Below are 20,137 nucleotides of genomic sequence, written 5' to 3'. Positions count from 1 at the left end.
GACAAGTCCACCTAACTTCTTTCTTGTCTAATTTTCCTCACTTCAGAAATGGTAAAATAGTAAGAGCCTACCTTGAAGAGTTGTTGTGATGTTAAATGAAATAACATTTGATATGTTTTATATTACTAATTATTATTATTGTGGTTGTTGCATAACAGTATGGTTAAGTAAATTCATAACTGGGTAAATAAATTCTGTCAGTCAGCAGGCACCTAATAAATATTAGGTATTATGTTAACTGCTACAAATACAAAGACAAAGATGTAATAGTGGCCAGACCTTTAGAGTACTGCTTTTGATCCTCATAAGACCCCACAAGATAGATCTATAGGTACTATTGTCTCCAATTTTACAAATGAAGTAAGATCCACAATTTGTAAGGGCAGGTGGTTTTTGATTCAGATCTTTTCTGACTCCATCCTCCATCTAGTCTCTTTACATTCTGCCATGTTGCTTCTCATTAATAGGGCTTGATTTAGTGGAATGCAAAACTTCCCAAGAAAATGACTGCATCTTATGTATCAACATCTGTTACAGAGAATGAACATGTAGAGAAAGTATATGAAGAACTCTGTAAGAGCCCTCAAAAATTAAATCAATATATATGCTGACACTCAGTGACTTCAACGCAAAGATGGAATAGGTGAAGTCAGCAAAAAGGTCTGAAAAATATAATTCATTAGTAGGAACTATAAGGTCAAAATAAGTAGCCTAAACAGAAGCTTCATGTCTACATATCATGTATATTTTCTTCAAGAAAAAAAAAAACAGCACTAAACATAGCGATTTGAGTTCTTTATACCAATAGCATGCCACCCAAAAATAAAACAGATTATATTTTAGCAGGAAAGAATGACCATTTTAGTCAGGGGAGTGTCATCCCTGACTCAGCTGTCTATGTATAATCAGACAAGTTAGAGCAAAGATCAAAATTACAAAAATGAGAAAAAGATACAACATATACTTAAAATAATTGTGCCCTGATTATACTCAAATAAGTTATTGATGTCAAAAATTGAAAATGAATGGAAGAAAGGATACCTAATTATAACAAAGATTACAATGATTTAATAAAAAAAATTTAAACAATGTAAATCAAATGTCATTATGAGGTCAAAAGAGACTAACAAACTAACTAGCACTTTAATCAGGAAATATTTGACTTACTTGCCATAGGGGAAAACTGATTCAACAGCCATGGGCAATACCAACTTAAAAATGTAAACTCATTTATAAAATCATATGGAGAGTGATGGTGAAAAATAAGGAGTAGCATAGCCTCATAAAATAGCAAGAAGATGTGAAGAAGATTAGTTTGAAAGTTGAATGGGAAATTCAATTAAGCAAAGTTTCACATTAAACTTAGCAAATAATATTAAGGATAAAATTAGGAGAACAATAAAAAAGATTTGAAGAGATTTTTTTAATTTTATTTAATTGATTAAGAGAATTTTTCCATGGTTACACGATTTATGTTCTTTCCCTCCTCTCTCCCATCCCTCTCCATAGCCAACACACATTTCCACTGGGTTTTACATGTGTCATTGATCAAGACCTATTTCCATATTATTGATATTTGTATGAGGGTGATCATTTAGAGTCTGCATCCCCAATCATATCCCCATCAACCCATGTAATGAAGCAGTTGTTTTTCTCCTGTGTTTCTACTCCCACAGTTCCTTCTCTGGATATGGATAGCATTTTTTCTCATAGGTCCCTCAGAATTGTCCTGGATCACTGCATTGTTGCTAGTAGAGAAATCCATTACATTCGATTGTGCCACCGTGTATCTGTCTCTGTGTATAAGGTTCTCCTGGTTCTGCTGCTTTCACTTGCAGAGATTTTTTTTTACAACAAACCATCAAAAAGAGTGGAACCTCGACACTCCAGCACAATCCTTAATGTGCTTATAAGAGAAGCAGAAATGGCACTAAAGAAGTCAAGAGGGAAAAAATACTAGATGGGATAGGGTATAATAAAGAAGTCTGAGCTGGAGGAGATATATTTCATATTTCTTTAGGGAAATGAAGACAAACATCTCAGACCTTGTTATTATCCCACAAAAAGTAAACAATAGAACATCATATCAACAATAGAACAATTATCAATCCATGTGTCCACTTCCCTATATCTGTAAAATTTTATTAGAATAATCTATGCAAACAATAAGGGCATTCTTGTATTGGAAGGGAAATGGTGGCCTTTCATAAGCAATATTCCCAGATGACATTTTTATCATATTATTATTCAATGAAAGACATAAAAACATAAGATCCCCGCTTTGCTTACTGTTTGCAGACTATAAAAATGCATGTTATTGGATTATCTTCAATGTATCATCTCTGACAACAAAATATCTCATATATATATCTCAAAATTAGAGAATATAACAGAAAATATATCCAACAACTACTTCATCATTAACATCAGACAAGGCATAAAACAGAAGGAAGTATGCATGCCAAAAATATTCATCACTGTCATAGAGGAGATCGACATCAAGAAGAGAGTATTTATAGAAGGTGAGGAACTTCTAGATAACTCCTGTTTGAGGGTGGCAATCATGCTGGGCATCTAGCCCCAAACAATATCTGTCTCCTATATGGTCATAATCAGTGTAATGAGTTTTGTCTGTGTACACAGTAAAAACAAAATGGATAAAGAATGCCATTGTTTAGATTATGATATTCAACTGAATGGACAACCTACAAGAGCTTGCTTATCATATTATTTAATTTCAAGATTTAAAAAATGGACATTGAGTTGGGGCCAGAACTGAACAAGAGAAAGAAAGGGAGCTGGAAAATGCAAAGTTCTTTTAATAGCTGTAAGATCCTTACTGAAACTGAGGCTCCTCATTTTAATGTCAATATTCAAGTGACTTATAGTCATTTAACACTACAGTCTCTGAAGAACTGAAATTGAAGATTATGCAAAATGCAATGGAAAAGAGAAGATGATGGCGGGAGTAGGTTGCAACACTTTGCAAAAAAAAAAAAATAGGAACTGTTACAAAGGACTGTCATCGGAAATGAAATACTGGGGCAAAAAAGGATATCCAGTCACACAAAAGTAATGAGATAACTGAAATATTCCATATGCTCCAGTAACACAATGTCAAAAAAATACAAAGAATCCCCTCTGTCCCACCCACATCCAGCACCTTGAGTAGATCCACTCTTGTGAACTTATGAAAGGGCATGAACCAAGATGGAAAGGATAAATAATAAGTAGAATGAATAAGTTAAGTTTAACATTGGTGAAGGGAATGCAAACAACAAAAAGATCACAGATCTACAATAATTCAACAATGTCTTGGACAAATATTTCAAATAGGCAGTTATTGAAACTGTCATCCAAAGGAACAGCTAGATGGCTTCACTATCTACTGGAAATTCTTTTGTTCGCTTGTTTGGACTCTGTGCTGAACTTTCTCAAAAAGCAGTGGTAACTCTTGATTAGAGAAATGCAAATTAAAACAACTCTGAGATACCACCTCCTCACACCTATCAAATTGGCCAATATGACAGTAAAGGAAAATGATAAATGTTGGAGGGGATGTGGCAAAATTGGGACACTAATGCATTGCTGGTGGAGTTCTGAACTGATCCAACCATTCTGGATGGCAATTTGGAATTATGCCCAAAGGGCTATAAAACAAAGTACATCCTTTGATCCAGTAATATCACTAGTGAGTCTGTATCCCAAAGAAATAAAAAAAAAAAGGAGGGGGAGAACCTACTTGTACATATTTATACCTGCTCTTTTTTGTAGTGGCAAAGAATTAGAAATTAAAGGAATGTCCATCAATTGGAGAATGGCTGCAAAAATTGTGGTATATCATGGAATACTATTATGTTATAAGGAATGATGGAACAGGATGATTTCAGAAATAGCTGGAAAGACCCTCATGAACTGATGCAGAGTGAATTTAGTAAGATCAGGAAAATATTGTACACAGTAACAGCAACATTTTTTGTTTGTTTTTATTTAATTAAATAGGAATACTGACAAATACGTGTACAAAGATAAGTCAATTCCTTTTGAGTAGGAGGTGGGAAAGGGAAAAGGATTGGAACTATGATTTCAAACCTGTGTGGAACTCCCAGTGAGGAAACTCCATTCCCTAATGCAGACAGTCACCTGTTCTGCAATCAATCTATCTAATCTTAGGAAGTTGTCTGTTGTGCTGAGAAGTGATTTGTTTAGGGTCACAGGGCCAGTACATGTTAGAAACAGAACTTGAACCTAAGCCTTCCTTGATCCAAAGTCATTACACCATAGACATTTTTTGATTTATGTCTTTTCAAGTATTCTCTATTGAGTGATACTTTAATTATGAACAACCTGGAAAAATGAAGGTCCTTTATGATGATGCTAGCTTTGCTTAAGAACAAAATAAACCATAAATCATGGAATTATCTGCCTTTAGTCACCTACCTCCCCAGTTTCTATTGAAGAAAAGGCAGCATGAGACAGTAGAAAAGAACATTAGATTTGGAGTCAATGGGTCTGGATGCAAATCCTGGTATTATATTTATGACTTTGGATGAATCACTTTTGTTCTTTAGGATTCAGTTTGTTCTTATATAAAAACTGAGAATTAGACTAGATGATTCCAAAGAACTTTTTCAATCCTAAATCTACATATCAAGATATCATCTCTAAGGAACAGGTTGGACTAGGTGATCTTTCAGTTTTGCCAACTCAGATTCTGTAATAAAAAGTGTCATTTCAGAGTTTTCAGGCAGGTTAAGAAGACTTCAGATTTAAGAGAGTTGGAAAGGCATAGTGGTGAGAGCACTGGATATAATGGGAGATGACAACTTTGGAAACCTTATATGGAAATTGGTTATTACATGTAATTGGTAAAATAAATAAAAATAAAAAAATTTTAAAGCCTATCAAATCTCAAATCAAATCTCATTAAGAATAAATAAAAACAATAAAGGTTAGAAAGTACTCAAGTGCCTTTACAGTCTAGCTAGAACTGCCCTGACCTAAACTTTCATTATTATTTCCATAACCAGAATGCTATGTGATCACATGTGTTTCTCTTGGGCTTTGGCACAGGACTTTTTTTTTCGAAAATCAGTACAAGATCTACCTTTCCCACCTAGCAGGAACACTCCAAGGCCTTTTTGGATGGTTCATCCTGCCAACCTACACTCATCTCATGTTGCCAGGAGATGGTACTCATACATGACCTCATACTTTGGCCAAGGGCTAAGTAAGTGTGCAGCTGGTGAGTCCCTGATTGGGGACTCTTCCGGGAGCTAAATATGCCTAAGCAGACACCCAGCTATCTACTGCTACTAGCAGACAAGCCTCCCAGACTGAGGCAAAGCAGAGCAGGTTCCATCACCTCCATCAGGCTGTCTGCCCAAGCACCTGAGGTTGACACAAAGAAGGTTAAGGACTTTGGCTTTGAAGGTCTGACTTCACAAGGTGGTAAAGAAGGGGCTTTGTTGGAAGCTAAAAGCCTCTGAACAAAGGAGTATTATTACTTGTCCCCACAAACAGTCCATTAATTCAAGCCTTTATTGTTTATACTGCCCAAACTCGGGGGGAGGGGAACTTATGTGCCTACATTAATCTAACATTATAATAATTTACCACCACTTCACTCAGTTTTTAAATTTAAAAGCCTATCAACTAATTGAGTGCCAGCAGCTCCAGAAGCAGGGAGGGAAGGAGGGAGACAATTTGGATCATATAATCTTGGAAAACTTATATGGAAATTTGTTATTACATGTAATTGGCAAAAGAATAAAAAATGTTTTAAAGCCTATCAAATTTCAAATCAAATTTCATTAAAAATAAACAAGATAGGTTTGAAACTAAATTCCTCCAGTTTCCCTTTCCCACTTCCTAATTCCATTCAATTGTGTAACTAACTAACTAGGGTTAGGTAAGAGTTATTCTGTCGCTAGGAAAAAGGATTCAGACAGTCCTTTTTCTATAACCCACCATTCAAAAAGAGACAAGACTCCTTTTCTAAATGGGGAAGAGTCAATGTGGCTCCTTTTCTGGTTTTTTGTTTGTTGTTTTTGGTTCTGAGGAAACAAAGAGAACACTATTCTATTATTCAGACAAAGAACTGGGAGAGAAGAAAAATGAGAAGAGAATATGGGATTGACCCTTTTTCTTCCTTGGATAAGAAGAAACAGTCAGAATCTACAAGTGTTCCATGATAGTCAAGAAGTAAAGCAGTCCAACAGTCAACAAGCATTTGCTAAAGTACTTTCTATACTTGCAGAATTGTGCAAAGAGTTAGGAATACCAAAGAAAGACAAACACCCAAAAAAGTCATTGTCCTCAAAGCACTTACATTCAAATGTGGGAAACATATAAATACTAGGAACATACACGATATATACAGTGTAAACATAAGGCAATCTGAGAGGAGACACTGGCAAGTGGAGAATAATGGGGAAAGAGGCCTGCAGAAGATGGGGTTTGAGCTGAGTCTTAATGGAAGCTGTAGTAAGAGGCAGAGAGTTGTTAGGAGAGCATTCTAGGCATGGGTTATGGTCAAATGAAAGGCACAAAGACAGGAAATGGAGTATTGAGTGTGAGGAACATATGGCAATTATGCCAGTCTAACTGGCTCAAAGTACACATGGTAGAGATGACAGAGGGTCAGAAGAGATCAGGCTATGAAGAGCTTTAAAAAAAAAACAGATCTTCCTTTTGGATCCCGGGGGTGAGAGGGAGCTACTAAACTTGACAGAGGGGTTTGTCATGGTCAGATCTAACCTTTAGGAAATTCACTTTGGCAGCTGAGGGGAAGATGGTCTGGAATGGAAAGAGTCTTAAGGCAAGGGGACCAACCAGAAGGCTATTGCAGTAATTAACACAAGCAATAAGACACTAGGGAGAGAAGGCATGCTAAAGTTAGTATTTAAAATTCCTGGTTTTCTCAGAAGCTTTATCTTCCCAAAATTAGAGGAGTGGGTAGTGCCTAGGGGGAAAAAGAAATTCTATTTTCTTGGCACTCCCTTCTCTCTTCTTAAAAAGAAAAGAAATTAACAAAGTAGTTCCAATACACCAAATCAGATTGGTGCCACAGAGATTGGGATGAGGACGAGATTCCAAATGAAATATTAATCTTGCTCCCTGTAATATAATATTTGGGCCCCTGCCCAAACATTCTAAAGCTACATCCCTCCCTCATGCAGAATTACTCTAAGGAGGAAGATTTCCCCATAAGCTGAGAGAAGTTGAGTTATTGTTTGATGAATTTAATAGAAAACTAGAAGGGACTCAAGTTTGTTCATGCTTCTTTCCTATACAAGAAAGGTCAAACACAGCCCCCAAGAATCCAAAAAGAAGCCTAAATCAGACTAAAATGTAACTGGGAAATATTTAATAAAATAAGTAAATGTACAATAAAATATAGAGGACATTACATTTTAAAACTAAGTCAATATGCAGTCAGCAGGGATCCAAAAAGTAGAATGAGAGAAAGTTAATGTGTAAATCAATGGCCCTCATTTCTATTTGAGTTTGACACCATTGCTATAAAACACAGATTAATCCTCCTCCAGTATATAACTTCTAATGATACCTATTTATATACATATAACAATGTAACAACACATAAATATTTCATATGTATGAAAGATATATAAATGTGTATGGTAGAAAAAAATTTAAGTTTAAAGAATAATGGTAGCTTATTTTATTAAAAAATCCCATTTGGAAGAAAAAGTAAAGGAAGGAAAATGTGTACTTCATTGACAAATTATCCTCTTTTTGCCACATCAATTTTACAAAACTTCTTTATGTATCCACAATGGTACCCAATGGAGTACCAAGACTATACTTCTCTAAAAAGTAGATACCAGCCTACTTTGTTATTGATTCAAGAAAAAAATAGTGCTGTGCTAAATACTGGGAATACAAATAGAAATAAGAGTAACTGCACTCAAGGAGCTTACATTGTAATGGGGAAGACACATGATGGGAAGCTGAAAAAAAGAAGGTATGGATAGACAAATGTACTGGAGGACATGATAAAGAAAGGCCAGAATACAGTATGCAGAGATATGAGACATGGCTGGTTGGGGCAACGACTCTACATGGTGGCTCAGGGAGTTGCTACTCAATGAAACAAAGACAGAGACAAGAGAAAGGAAGAGAGACAGAGAGACAGAGACCTTCCAATGTGTGAATAACAGGGTTGGAGTGAGACTTCAGGATAAAGATCTGGGGTATGGCAAGGCTTTAGAATGGTAGAGAAAGTCTAGAGTGCAACCTGAAGAAGAATCAAAAGACCCCTTTTTTCTATTCCTGAGGCATTTATCAACTTTTCCCACTAAGGAACTCATCTCTTTCTGATCCTGAGATACTTAACTAGAATAATTAAGTCATATTAATATAACATTTTCAAAGTTTATAAATTGTTTTCCTCATAACACTCTTATGAGGTACATAGAGCAAATTAACTGATTAAGCCTTCTCTATTAAACCAGAACTCTACTATGTTGATGTAGGAGGAGCTCACAATTTATAATTATGAGCATTTTATAGAGGATGCCAACCTGAGGAGGATCCGAGAGAGGCAAATGATTTGCCCATAAACACACACCTAGTCAGTGCCCAAGAACAAAATTGAAAGTCAGCTTTCCAGACTCCAGTTTCAGTAATCTCTCTGCCTCCCTCACCCACATAGGTTCTGTGAAGTGTCAGAAGTAGATGATAGCATCCAACACAGCTAGATAAAAAGGCAATGGAAAAAAACTGACTTTGGCCAGAACTCTCATTAGTGTGGAGAGCTCTCTGTGAGCAACTTCCTCTATCAAAGCATATCAGCAGGTTCTCTGCAACCTACAATCTTGGAGTCATTTGGTACATTGAAAGTTTCAGTGACTTACCTAGGAACACACAGTCAATATGATGTCAAATCCAGGTCTTCCTAACTCTGAAACCAAAGATCCATTTGCTATAGCATAATACCTCTCAGAAGGAGAGAAATAAATTTGAGAAGTGATTAGCTCCTCTTCTGACTCGCCAAAATACTTGAAGACACTAAAAAACATGTTACTCAATTTCCAGGATCTTAAGGCTTCCCTTTCTCATAAACTTAGTTATAACTATGCTGATTTAATTCTCTACAATTACTTAGCTATCAAACACTTACAAAGCTCTTCTATGTAAAATTTTGAGGACTCATCTGGAAATTTTGGGACCAAAGAATAAAGTCTATTCGTTCAGCTAATAATAAACAACCAGAGATTAAACTTGCTAGTCAACTTACTCAGACTAGGTGAAGTAACTATTATTATAGATTTATGTAAATTATTTGATAGCTAAATATCCTAAATGTAGAAAGAAAGCAGGACTATAATATTTAAGGTTATATTCATAAGGAATCAGGATAAATTAAAACACATGCACAATATAAAAATTTTTTCTAATTAAAAATTATTTTAATTTTGTGCTTTTTTTCCTATATTTATTACTATTTCTGTCACAATTTTCATTTCCTTGTTACATTAAATTTTTTAACCTTTACCTTATGTCTTTTTTTTAACCCTTACCATTCAGTCTTAGAATTGGTACTAAGATTTGATTCCAATGCAGAAGAGTGGTAAAGGCTAGGCAAATGGGATGAAATGAATTGCCTAGGGTCACACAGGTAGGAAATAGATGAGGCAAGAGTTGAACCTAGGTCCTCTCAACTTCATATCTGGTGCCCTGTCCACTGTGCAACCTAGCTGCCCTCTTGTTACTATTCTTATCCCTTTGGATAAGAAGTGAAAGTGTGAAAACAGTGGCAGAGGGAGGACAACTGAGAAAAAGAAGATTCTATCAATCTCATAAAAGATAATGGTCCAAAGAAAGAAAGGATATTTTTCAAGAAGTAGTAATGTGCAGACAATAATTTTATACATCTATCACACTTATTTACAAAAGTCTTTTCTTTATGATGTTGATACACTAGACAAGATGGTACCTACACTGTGACTAACAGCATGGATAGCAATTGTAAATACAAATACTAACAAAAGATTTTTTAAAGGCAAAAATACTCTTTTCTTACTATAGAGAATGAATGAAGTAAATACCAGCTATGAAGTTATAGATCAGAAAGATAATACATGCTAGTAAAAGCTATTTTTAAAAGATATAATTTAATTGACAATTAGACACAATTAGTTGTAGGCAGCAGAGTATAGCTGATAGAGAACCAACCTCAAAGTCAGAGTGATGTGGCTTTGAGGATTCCCTCAGACACATACTGGTTGTGTAACACTGAACAAATGGCTTACTCTTTAATACTCTAAGCAACTTCCTACAATTTTACTGCCTTATTATGGAAATTTCCTCACAAAAGAATTCTTTACACCAACAAAATCATGGGTCTTGTGTCTGTTTCTAAATAGAATGATATAAGAAATTTAAGGTCTTCAAGACAGATCAACTATTCATTGGATCCTTGTTAACCATTTAATCCATTAAATACTATTATATCAAGTAGAGGAACATGGCATAAGTCAGGTAAGAGTATACCAAATTTTTGGTATATAATTTAACAAGGCTAAAACAACTAGTGAAGTCCATGTAACCTATCACAATTAGTTAATTAATTAAAGGTCAAAAGAGGTTTAAATAAAATAAAAACTCATGTCAAAAATTTTGAATTAAATTTCTTAAAGGAAATATATCTTAAGAACAGAGATTCAAGAATAATATAAATGCTTTTTCCTTGGCAGATTAAGGTATGTCACATTCCTTAGGCAAGAAAAAGAATAGCAGAAATTTGGGGTGCAAGGCCCCAAATGGATGCTCTACTTATCCACATCAGTTTTTAGTCTTTACCACCTTTGTATATCTTTTAAAATTAGTGCAAATTAGATCTGCCTACCAAAGTTTAGAGAATGGGAAGAAATACAATTAGATTTTATATTCAATGAAAGGTTAAAGGGACATGAACTAAAATAAATAAATGAATACAAATTTAAAAGTTGGGGTGATGAACTGTTGAGAGTACAGTCCCAGAGCTGGAAAAGGTGTTAACATAATTATTCCAAATCTAGTTTTGTGACTCCATGGGATGTCATTAATTTGTTGTAGTCTTTAAAAATTCTTTATTTCCCTACCCCAAAGAATTTCAACTTATTTCAATTTACAAGGAAATATCTACTACCTTACATACCTTTAAAAAAACATGGAAAGGGATAATTATAAGACTAAACAAATTCCACAATGGAATTTTAGAAGAAGAGTACCCACCATGACGAATTCATAAATTCTTGAGGTACTGATGTGTGAGCAAAATATGTTAAAACATATTAGTTCTAAAAGAGCTTCCTTGAATTTTTGTCTTTTGTTATATATTTCAAGATCCTGTGAGAATTTTCTTATTAATAATCAATACACAGAACTCATACACACAAATATATCTTTGAGGTAGATGGGTTTGTCAGTTACAGAAAATGATGAGGCATCTTTTATGGTTGATATCATGGAAATTCTTTAAAATACTTTCCTTCTGCAACTAGTTTATGAATACATTATGTCCAAATAAGAAATTGCATTCTAAGGCTTGGGTACCTTGAAGAGCCTAATATGGCATTTCAAGCACCCTAAAGTATAAAATAAAAATACCTCTGGGTTGTGATTTCAATGAATAAAATAATCTTTGTAGTTATACAAGGAAAGACTGAATAATAAGAAAATACTTTGCATTTGTATATCCTTTTCAAGCTTAAAAATTAATTTCATACACATTTGAACCTAACAGCAACTCCAGGAGATATAATGGATAGACATCATTATCACATTTAATAGATAAAGAAACTGAGGCTTGGTGAAAATAAGAGACTAGCCCCAGAGACACGTGGCTGGGAAAGCTGAGATTAGAACCCACAAATCCTGGTAGCTATCAGAACAGGTTTTTTCCCCCATTATGTTGCACTACCTCATACAGAACTTTTAACCCCCAAGCACCAAGAGAAATAGAGGCTTCTCCTGCACCATTTTATTTCCCAGTATTTATTTACATAGCACAGTGTCTGGCATACAGAAGACAATTAATAAAAGCTTATTGATTGGACTTGTTGACTTTTAAGTGAATTCTGATATATCTTTTCACCAAACATATAAAACTAGAGGCAAAATTCCATCTGAAGACCTATTGGGAAGTTCAAACTAAGACATTTTAAAGTGAAAATGTTATATCCAAAATGTTTCTGTAAACAAGACAGACAATTCTGTTCAAAAAGCACAAAGGCAAGTTGGGTGAGACCTATCCGAAAAGATCACTTCTCTAAAGCACCTTGTTGAGAATGCCTGAGACTCAACTGGAATAGAAACCAATTAATGCACATACAAAAAATCCAACCATAAGCAAATTTATAAATGAGATTTTCTAATGTCTTGTTCTTTTAATGACTCCCACTGGTTAGCTTAAAGCTCTATTTCAATAGTATCATTAGTATTTTTTAATGACTTTGGCACAGTCCATGATGAGGAATTGTCAAGTGTGAAATGATTTTTTTAAAGATATGGAAACAGAAACAAATTACAATTTATTGGTAGCTGCTAATAAATATAATGAATGTAGAAGATTTTAGTTCAAGATTAATCTCAGTGCTAGGCTTATAAAAAAAACCCTAATGTAAGAACTCAATGCTAAGTTGTAACTTTTCACATCCAAGAAAATATCATTTCTTTTGTGTTAATGAGGAGATGCATGATCAGCTAAAAATCATAAGTCCTAGGAATTTTTCACTTGAAAACATGTTCGTAGCTCTACCTAATATGATGTAATTAAAATATTTAAGGTGTTTTAGATAGGAACTGCCTAGATAATGTTATGTATTTAAACTTATAATTGATAGATAGGATCAGATTACAGTTGTGATCTGAGTAGTAGAAAAAGGTAAAGATGTATCCAAAGAAAATTAGGAACATTCAAAAAGAGAAACTATCATTTTAAACATAGAAAAACATACCATTTTCAATTTTGCTTTTGGGATGTGGTCCACTAAATGCTAAAAATTTTCCTGGAACAATCCAGTTGAAGTCACCATTTTCAACCCGCTGTAAAAATATCAAAAGAGAAAGAAAAAAGCATTGAACAATAATTGAACAGCAATGGAGAAAGTCATTGGTGAACAAAATTGCTTTTGTACAAAGTTGTCTTCATGTGAAATTAAAACTATATATGAACTTTGAAAATGTATATGCTACCCAGAGTACCTTGCTTAGTTTTTAGCATGTTTTACCACAGGTTCTACAAGTATACAGAGTTCACATGTTTTCATGTATAATATTTTAACTCAAAGGTCCTGTACTTTCTATTCCCCTGCAAAAAAAAAATTAGTTCCTATCAACTAAAAAAAAAAGAAAGAAAAGGTTTGCAGTCGCTGAACAAAATAGCATCCCTACAGAATGTTTGTTGTATGATATACAGCTAAAACACATAGACATACACATAAAACACATATTCACTATATCCTAGGGGTTTTTTCCCTTGAAGTATTACATTAACTTGCTTTACTTTCTTCATTTGAAGTCAAGAGAAAATGTTGGGAACTACTCCATTAAACCCTCAACTTTTAGCTTTTAACTTTTAACTGAACCTACAAGAAGATGTAGATCTAGCTTTTCTTCATTCTCCAAGAGTCAATTATTTAGGCTGGAAATTATCTAGCTCTTTTCTCTCAAGTTTCCTGTTCTCTAATCAGTCAATCCACTAGAGGGTGCCATGACAAAAGAAAAATTCTAAAATCATTAAATATTAGAGCACTTAGTTCAAGTCCTTATTTTTAGAGATGGGGACACTGAGGAAAAGACAAAGCTACATGATTTACTCAAGGTTCCACATGGCAATGTGCCATATAGTGGCAGAAAACTAAAGCCTAACTACTGGTTACAAGCACTGGAAAAAGATTTCTTTTTTTAAATAAATGTCAAAAAGCATTGGGGGAATTCTATGTGTATTTTAATTATATTATCTTTGTCTCCACTTCTAAGTGGACAAAAATGGGCAGACCACATTTCACATTAAAGATAGGTCTTTGAGGATATCCTAATATGTATATAACCTGTATGTCTACAATTTATTACTTTGTGTTTTGGAAACACGTTTCCATAACAACCTAAATACAATTTTAGAAAAAGTAAGGTTATGATTATTATCGCCAAATTAAATCTTATGAGCTTGGATCACCTTTTGTACTTCATACAAACATTTCATTAGAAGCAGCTCTTCATAACAAATGAAACATTTCTTTAATAAAATATGGACTTAAACCAATGAGCCAACCACTCTTCATGAGTTAAAATTATAGGATTTGCCACAACTATCAATAATATGAAGAATTTTTTTTGTTTTCAGAATTATGTATGTTTCTGATCTTAAAGTAGTCTAAGCAGTTTCTGTACATGTGCAATGTGTTAGCTGGATTATCATTTGTAAAGATTTTAACACATTAGATTTGATCAATATGATCATAATTCATGAAAGTGGTTAGCCCGTGTCTATAAGTTTAATTCTTATACATTAAATGACAGTAACTATATTTTCCATTTCTATCCCACAAATACAAACATGGAAAATTATTTTTTAAAGTTGAATTTTTAATCATGGACACTCAATATATCCTTAAGATGCTAGCATTAAGTTATACATATGCCACAAAGGAAATCACAAAACTTAAGTGAATCATGGATGATAACTGTTTTCTTTGTTCATGACTTTTAATACATTTGTTAAATATTTACTACATGTATATCAGTATAAATATGGCTCTAAATATATATATTTTGGCTCTAAAACTCAGCAATTTAATATTACCATATACAAAGAGAATATAAATGCTCATCAAGACATATTTACTCATTAAAACCAAAATAACTGATCTGTCTAAATAAAAAGATAGAGAGTAGTTATGTTGGATTATATTTAGCAGCTTGAAGGAATATGAAATAAGAAAATGAAATGTTAAGGGAAAGAATTTTCATCTGGAAAAAATGATTAACCTCAAAATTTATAGTTATAGTTAAAATTATTCAATTCAAGCTCAATTTGGTTATTTTCCAAAATTCAGTGAATTTGCTATTGGGAAACCTGGGTTCTAATACTGGCTCTGCATTTAGTAAATCATGTAATCTCTATTACGAACTTTCTGGGTTTCAATTTCCTCATCTATAAGTTTCAAAAGCTTTGCATTCATGAAGTGGGAACAGTAAGCTGAAAATTCATAGATTCGGGTTCAAACTCTGTCATCCTATGGTTGTAATCATAATTATCAATTATCAGTGAAAAGCCTCAAAGCAAGTTAGTTTAGAGCAGTGCTGGAATAGATATCATCTCATGTAATATTAAAAGTCTGAGCTTTGTCGCCAAAGGGAACTGTGTTCAAACCAAGTCTTTGCTACCTGGTCAAGTCACTTCAGCTCCTTTATCTTAGGACTTTGGTTCTTCTTCTATAAAATAAACTAGTATGACAAAAGGACATTCAAGGTCCTTTACGGCTCTAACTATATGGTCATAGGAACTCTAGATTCTCTTCCAGCGCTGACATGGCTTTATACTTGTATCTTCATTCTGACTGCTAAATGTAAACAGTTAACCATGAGTAAAAATAAAAGACTGACTTATCTAACTAGCCATGTCTTTCTAAGAAATATAGACCAGGCTGGAATTTAAAAGTACCCTAAAGAATTACTTTTCTCAAATGCCCAAATAAAAGAAAAGCAAAAGAATAAATTAACATTCTCAAACTAAATCATATAATCAATACTAAATAATGAAATAATGTCATGTGATTCCTAATGTCTCACTTTAAATAAACTCAATAACCAAAGCTCTGACTCACAAAAATGACAAATTAAAGTCCATTTTTCACTTCATAAGAGAATCCATTTTATAAAAGCATTTACTAGAAAATTTTTTTTAATTCCCTACCTGTTGAACTTAAAACAAATTTTTGCACATGATTTTTTAAAAACATCTATTCTGTGAAGTATAATCTCAGAGTAATACATAATACTTTCTCCATCCAAATGTGATCAATATCTCTGCCTTCCTATTACTTTACAACTACAGATATAATTTGTCTTCTACAAGTGTGCATCTAAAAAATTCATAGGATCCTAGGGCCATATTGAGAAGCACGGGATCATTAGAAAACATTAGATTTAGGTATAAATTGAATCCTATGAATACAATAGTTAAGAATGCTATATGGAAACTCACCATTTAAAATTACATCATAATTTTTCCTACAAAATAATGTAATCCTTTTGTAACATAAAATCCTATCTACATATTGTTTTATTTCAAAAAGGATAAACCTGAACTATAGACTAGAGCATGGCCAAGAACTAAAGTCCTGATTTCAGGTATACTTTTAGAGTGTTTTTCTTTGTTAAATGCAAAGGGGGGGGGGGCTCAGTGCAATAATTTATTTAAGAACATTTTAAATATGCTCAAATATTGCAAGTTCATTTCTAGAAAAAAATATAAAAATCTAATGAGTCCAAAAAAAGAATATTTCTGGTCTCTCTCCTACTATGATCTTTTAAAAGTAGCTAATGTTCTACTATTTTCATACAACATGATCTTACATTAGAAAGCCTTTAACACAAATACATGTATGTATGTATATATATATGTATATGTATACATGTAGACTAAGCATCTAACCACTTGTCATAGTGTCAAAGGGATAAATTCCCAAGATGGCTACATAAGTATGAGTTAATCATTTAACCTGTCTAGGCCTTATCTCTAAAGAAGGAGAAGGAAGAGGTGAGAGATTTAATTTAAGAAATATTATTTAAGCATGTGCAAGCTATGTGCAAGGCAATATGTTAAACTGAAGAAGTATAAAGACAAAACAATCCTGTCCTAAGAGAGCTTATATTCCACTGAATGGCGGAACTAGATGACTTCTAATGTTCCTTCACATAATATGACTAAAAATCTAAACTAAACTTTAGTTTAAAAAAAATTATAACAGGAGGGGGGAAAACCAGAAGAAAGAAAAATAGGAAGGGAGAGAAAAGAGAAAGTATTGACTTTTAATGAACTCAAATAATTTCATTAGTTTTATCAATAAACCTTCTTAGGATTTCATTCTACACATGATATATAACATCAACTATGCTCCCACTGGTATTTGTCAATCCTTTTAGCCCAATTTCAATAAATCATATTGAAGAGGTAAAATGAGCAATCTTTTAAGAAAAATCAGCACCAGGTAAACATATTAAATAACTTTCAACAAATAAATAAAAGTGTGTCCCTCCCCATCCTCTCTAAATCACATCAGACTATATAGTACCAAGTAGTAATACTATTTAAAGGAGTAAGAAAAAGTAGCTATAGATTGCTTATAGATAAACTTTCCTTTCATTCAACTGCAAATACACTTTGTTTTATAATTAAAAAACTAAATTGATATGCAAAATGTTACAAATTTACAAACCTCATAATGTTCGTATTCTTCCACATCAAAGGATTCAAAATCAAAAAATCCATGCTGCAATCCCTGAAAGACAGAAATCAAATTAGTTTTTTATCCAATATAAGACTAATAATTAACATCCAGAATTAGTTTCCTTCACCTCAATTTCCAATGTCACTGTACATTCCTAATTTAGTAAGAAGTGTTTAAAAGTGTTAGATATTTCATTTAGATCTAGAAATTAACTTCCCAATACTGATACTTGAGATGAGGTTTACTATATAATTTCAAAGGCCTATTTTGAGAAACACTGAAACATATTCCACAAAGTCACCCAAAGTTCATGTTCATATGTAATTTATGCTCATGAATAACTAGTCTTCCAAATCTCAACATATATTACCATATTCATGCTTAAGTCACAGGAGGGGTAAATTTCATGAATTCATCTATTCTGGCACTTATATCCTGAGGAAAATGGTGCGGGGGCAGAGGAAGGGAATTAATTGATTCTAGGAAGATTTTTTTTTGGCATGATGCTAGGCAATTCTCATAGATGATGCCCTCACACTGTTTCTACAACCATGCTTTGGGAGAAGTTATCTCTTATTGATTATCCTTTCAGCAGTAAGTTTTTTATAGTATAAAATTGAAAGAATTTGAAAAGGAAAAACCATGTAATCCATTCAGAAAACATTAAAAAAAATTGTGGTAACTTGATGACCCAGAACTTTTTGCAAACTATCTCAGTCAAAACTCGTCTCATGGAAAGACAAAGAGTATTCCCTATGTATAAAGAAAGCAATGTGAATTCCAAAGGAAAAATACATAGCAGGCACTTTAGAAGCAAAAAAAGGAGAAAAATAAAATCACTGTCTTAAGCTATTAAAAATGGGGAGAAGAGATGGAAAACGACCAAGTTAAGCTCCTCGTCTATTCTTTGAAAATACCTGCTGTAAGAATAAAGAGATCCTTACACTACTTATCAATCACTCCAAATAGCAAAATAAACATGAGTGAAATTATTTTAATTTTCTCACGTTTAAACAAAACCAAATTCATCTGTTTGTAGCATGTCAAAGAAACTATTGAAGAGTAAAATATCATCTCTACAAATCAACTTTTCCTTTTCTCTTTTTTTCATGTAAAAAATAAAAGCTTTATTAGCATCTTAGGATCAGAGATATTAGGGATGATGTAACTGAAGTCCAGAGAGGGTAGATGATTTGTCCCAGGTCACACAGGTTACTTATTTTTAAGTGGCAGAGACCACTAGGACTCAAATCACAGGTCCTCTGAATACATCTTCAGCTGTCTTTTTAGTACATCACAAGGTGAAATTTTATAGGAATCAAACTCAGAAAATTCTACTACCTATTTTGGCCATGATGTGATGAATACACATGTTGACGTATGTCCATCTGTGTTCTCATTTATATGCATATATACCTGTCCATATATTTTTCATGGAGGCTGCTCACTGCTTGGTAAACAGAGAAGGAAATTGGTGTTTGATGTTGCGCTCACGGTGTCAGCAAAAGGACTTTATTGCTCCAGGACTATTGAATAGCCTAATTTCATTTCATCTAAACTCTCCATTTGTTGTTTATATTCACTTTGAAAACACAGAGTCTCTAAGGAGACCCTTATAAATGAAGCCATAGCTTTCTTTTGGAAGGTAAACACTATAACAAATGCCTGGATCAGGTTACTGTTACCATATCGACAAACAGAAACATTCCAGAAACATTCCAGAGTGAACTCATTCTGAATTAAGAGTGCAGCACCAGGCATGTCCCGTCTGCACCTGGGGCACGAGACTTCATCATCTTTTTAAGGCAACACTCCAAATATTAGATGGAAACATTCTTATCATATTATATCTAAAGTCCCTTAGCTGGGATCATTAAAATGTGTTTATGGATGGATATATAAGAAAATAATTATAGGAAAACTGTTTCTAAGTAGCTGTTCTCAGGGTTTCAAAAAGAGAGGGTCAGTCTGAGAGAAAGGGAAGACCCAAATTCAAGTTCTGCCTCTTACCCAGGTTTCTATTAAAGCTCTGTAACTGTGGGGGGAATTCCAAAATCTCTCAGCAGTGCCCCTAGACTACTTCCTAAGAGTCAAAGCTGCAGATCTTTATTAGTGCAGAGATTTCTTACACAGGGAGATCCTCACATCACTTTAAAAAAAATCTTGATTTTTTTAAATCATAATTTGTTTATACTTGTGACCTCGCTGTGCCCTTATTGATGAAGGGAATAATTTCTTAATGTTTACCACTGTATGTTTGAGGTATTTCCCAACTGCCAACATGTGTAATAGAATGGAAGTTTTAAAACATTTTCTTGAGGAGAAAAATGTAATAAAGTGTCATGGGAACTTAAGAATCTAAATCTAGAACTGGAAAAGGACCTCAGAGGCCACAGAATCCACTATCTGACAGAGGAGGAAACTGAAGCCTAGAGAAGCTAAGAAACGCATCCAAAAACCACAAATGTAATATGTTCTTGAGGAAGAATTTGAAATCAAGACCTCTGATGCAGAAATTTAGAAAACAACATGACGTAGAAGGGGCTCAATGAGATAAGAAAGAAAAAAATAAAACCAAGATTAACTTTTCAATTAAACATTTATTAAATGTTACTCTGAGTAACATATTTTACTAAATAGCATAGTGCGTGTGTGTGTGTGTGTGTGTGTGTGTG

General features: G+C 33.6%; 1 protein-coding gene across 3 annotated transcripts in view; it reads right to left on the bottom strand.

The window, feature by feature from the left end:
* Positions 1-20,137, bottom strand: part of CDC14A (cell division cycle 14A) — a 248,117-nt gene that overhangs the window by 90,752 nt on the left and 137,228 nt on the right. For all 3 annotated transcript variants that reach the window (XM_044672154.1, XM_044672153.1, XM_044672152.1), the window contains exons 7-8: positions 17,451-17,513; positions 12,966-13,053 (exon numbers count right to left, since the gene is read on the bottom strand). In XM_044672154.1, coding sequence (XP_044528089.1) covers positions 12,966-13,053; positions 17,451-17,513 — 151 coding nt within the window. The remainder of the gene's footprint in view (positions 1-12,965; positions 13,054-17,450; positions 17,514-20,137) is intronic.

Source organism: Gracilinanus agilis, chromosome 4 (genome assembly GCF_016433145.1).
Source record: "Gracilinanus agilis isolate LMUSP501 chromosome 4, AgileGrace, whole genome shotgun sequence".
Classification (NCBI taxonomy): domain Eukaryota; kingdom Metazoa; phylum Chordata; class Mammalia; order Didelphimorphia; family Didelphidae; genus Gracilinanus; species Gracilinanus agilis.
Note: the sequence above shows the minus strand (reverse complement) of the source record. Positions and strands in the feature narration are given on the sequence as shown.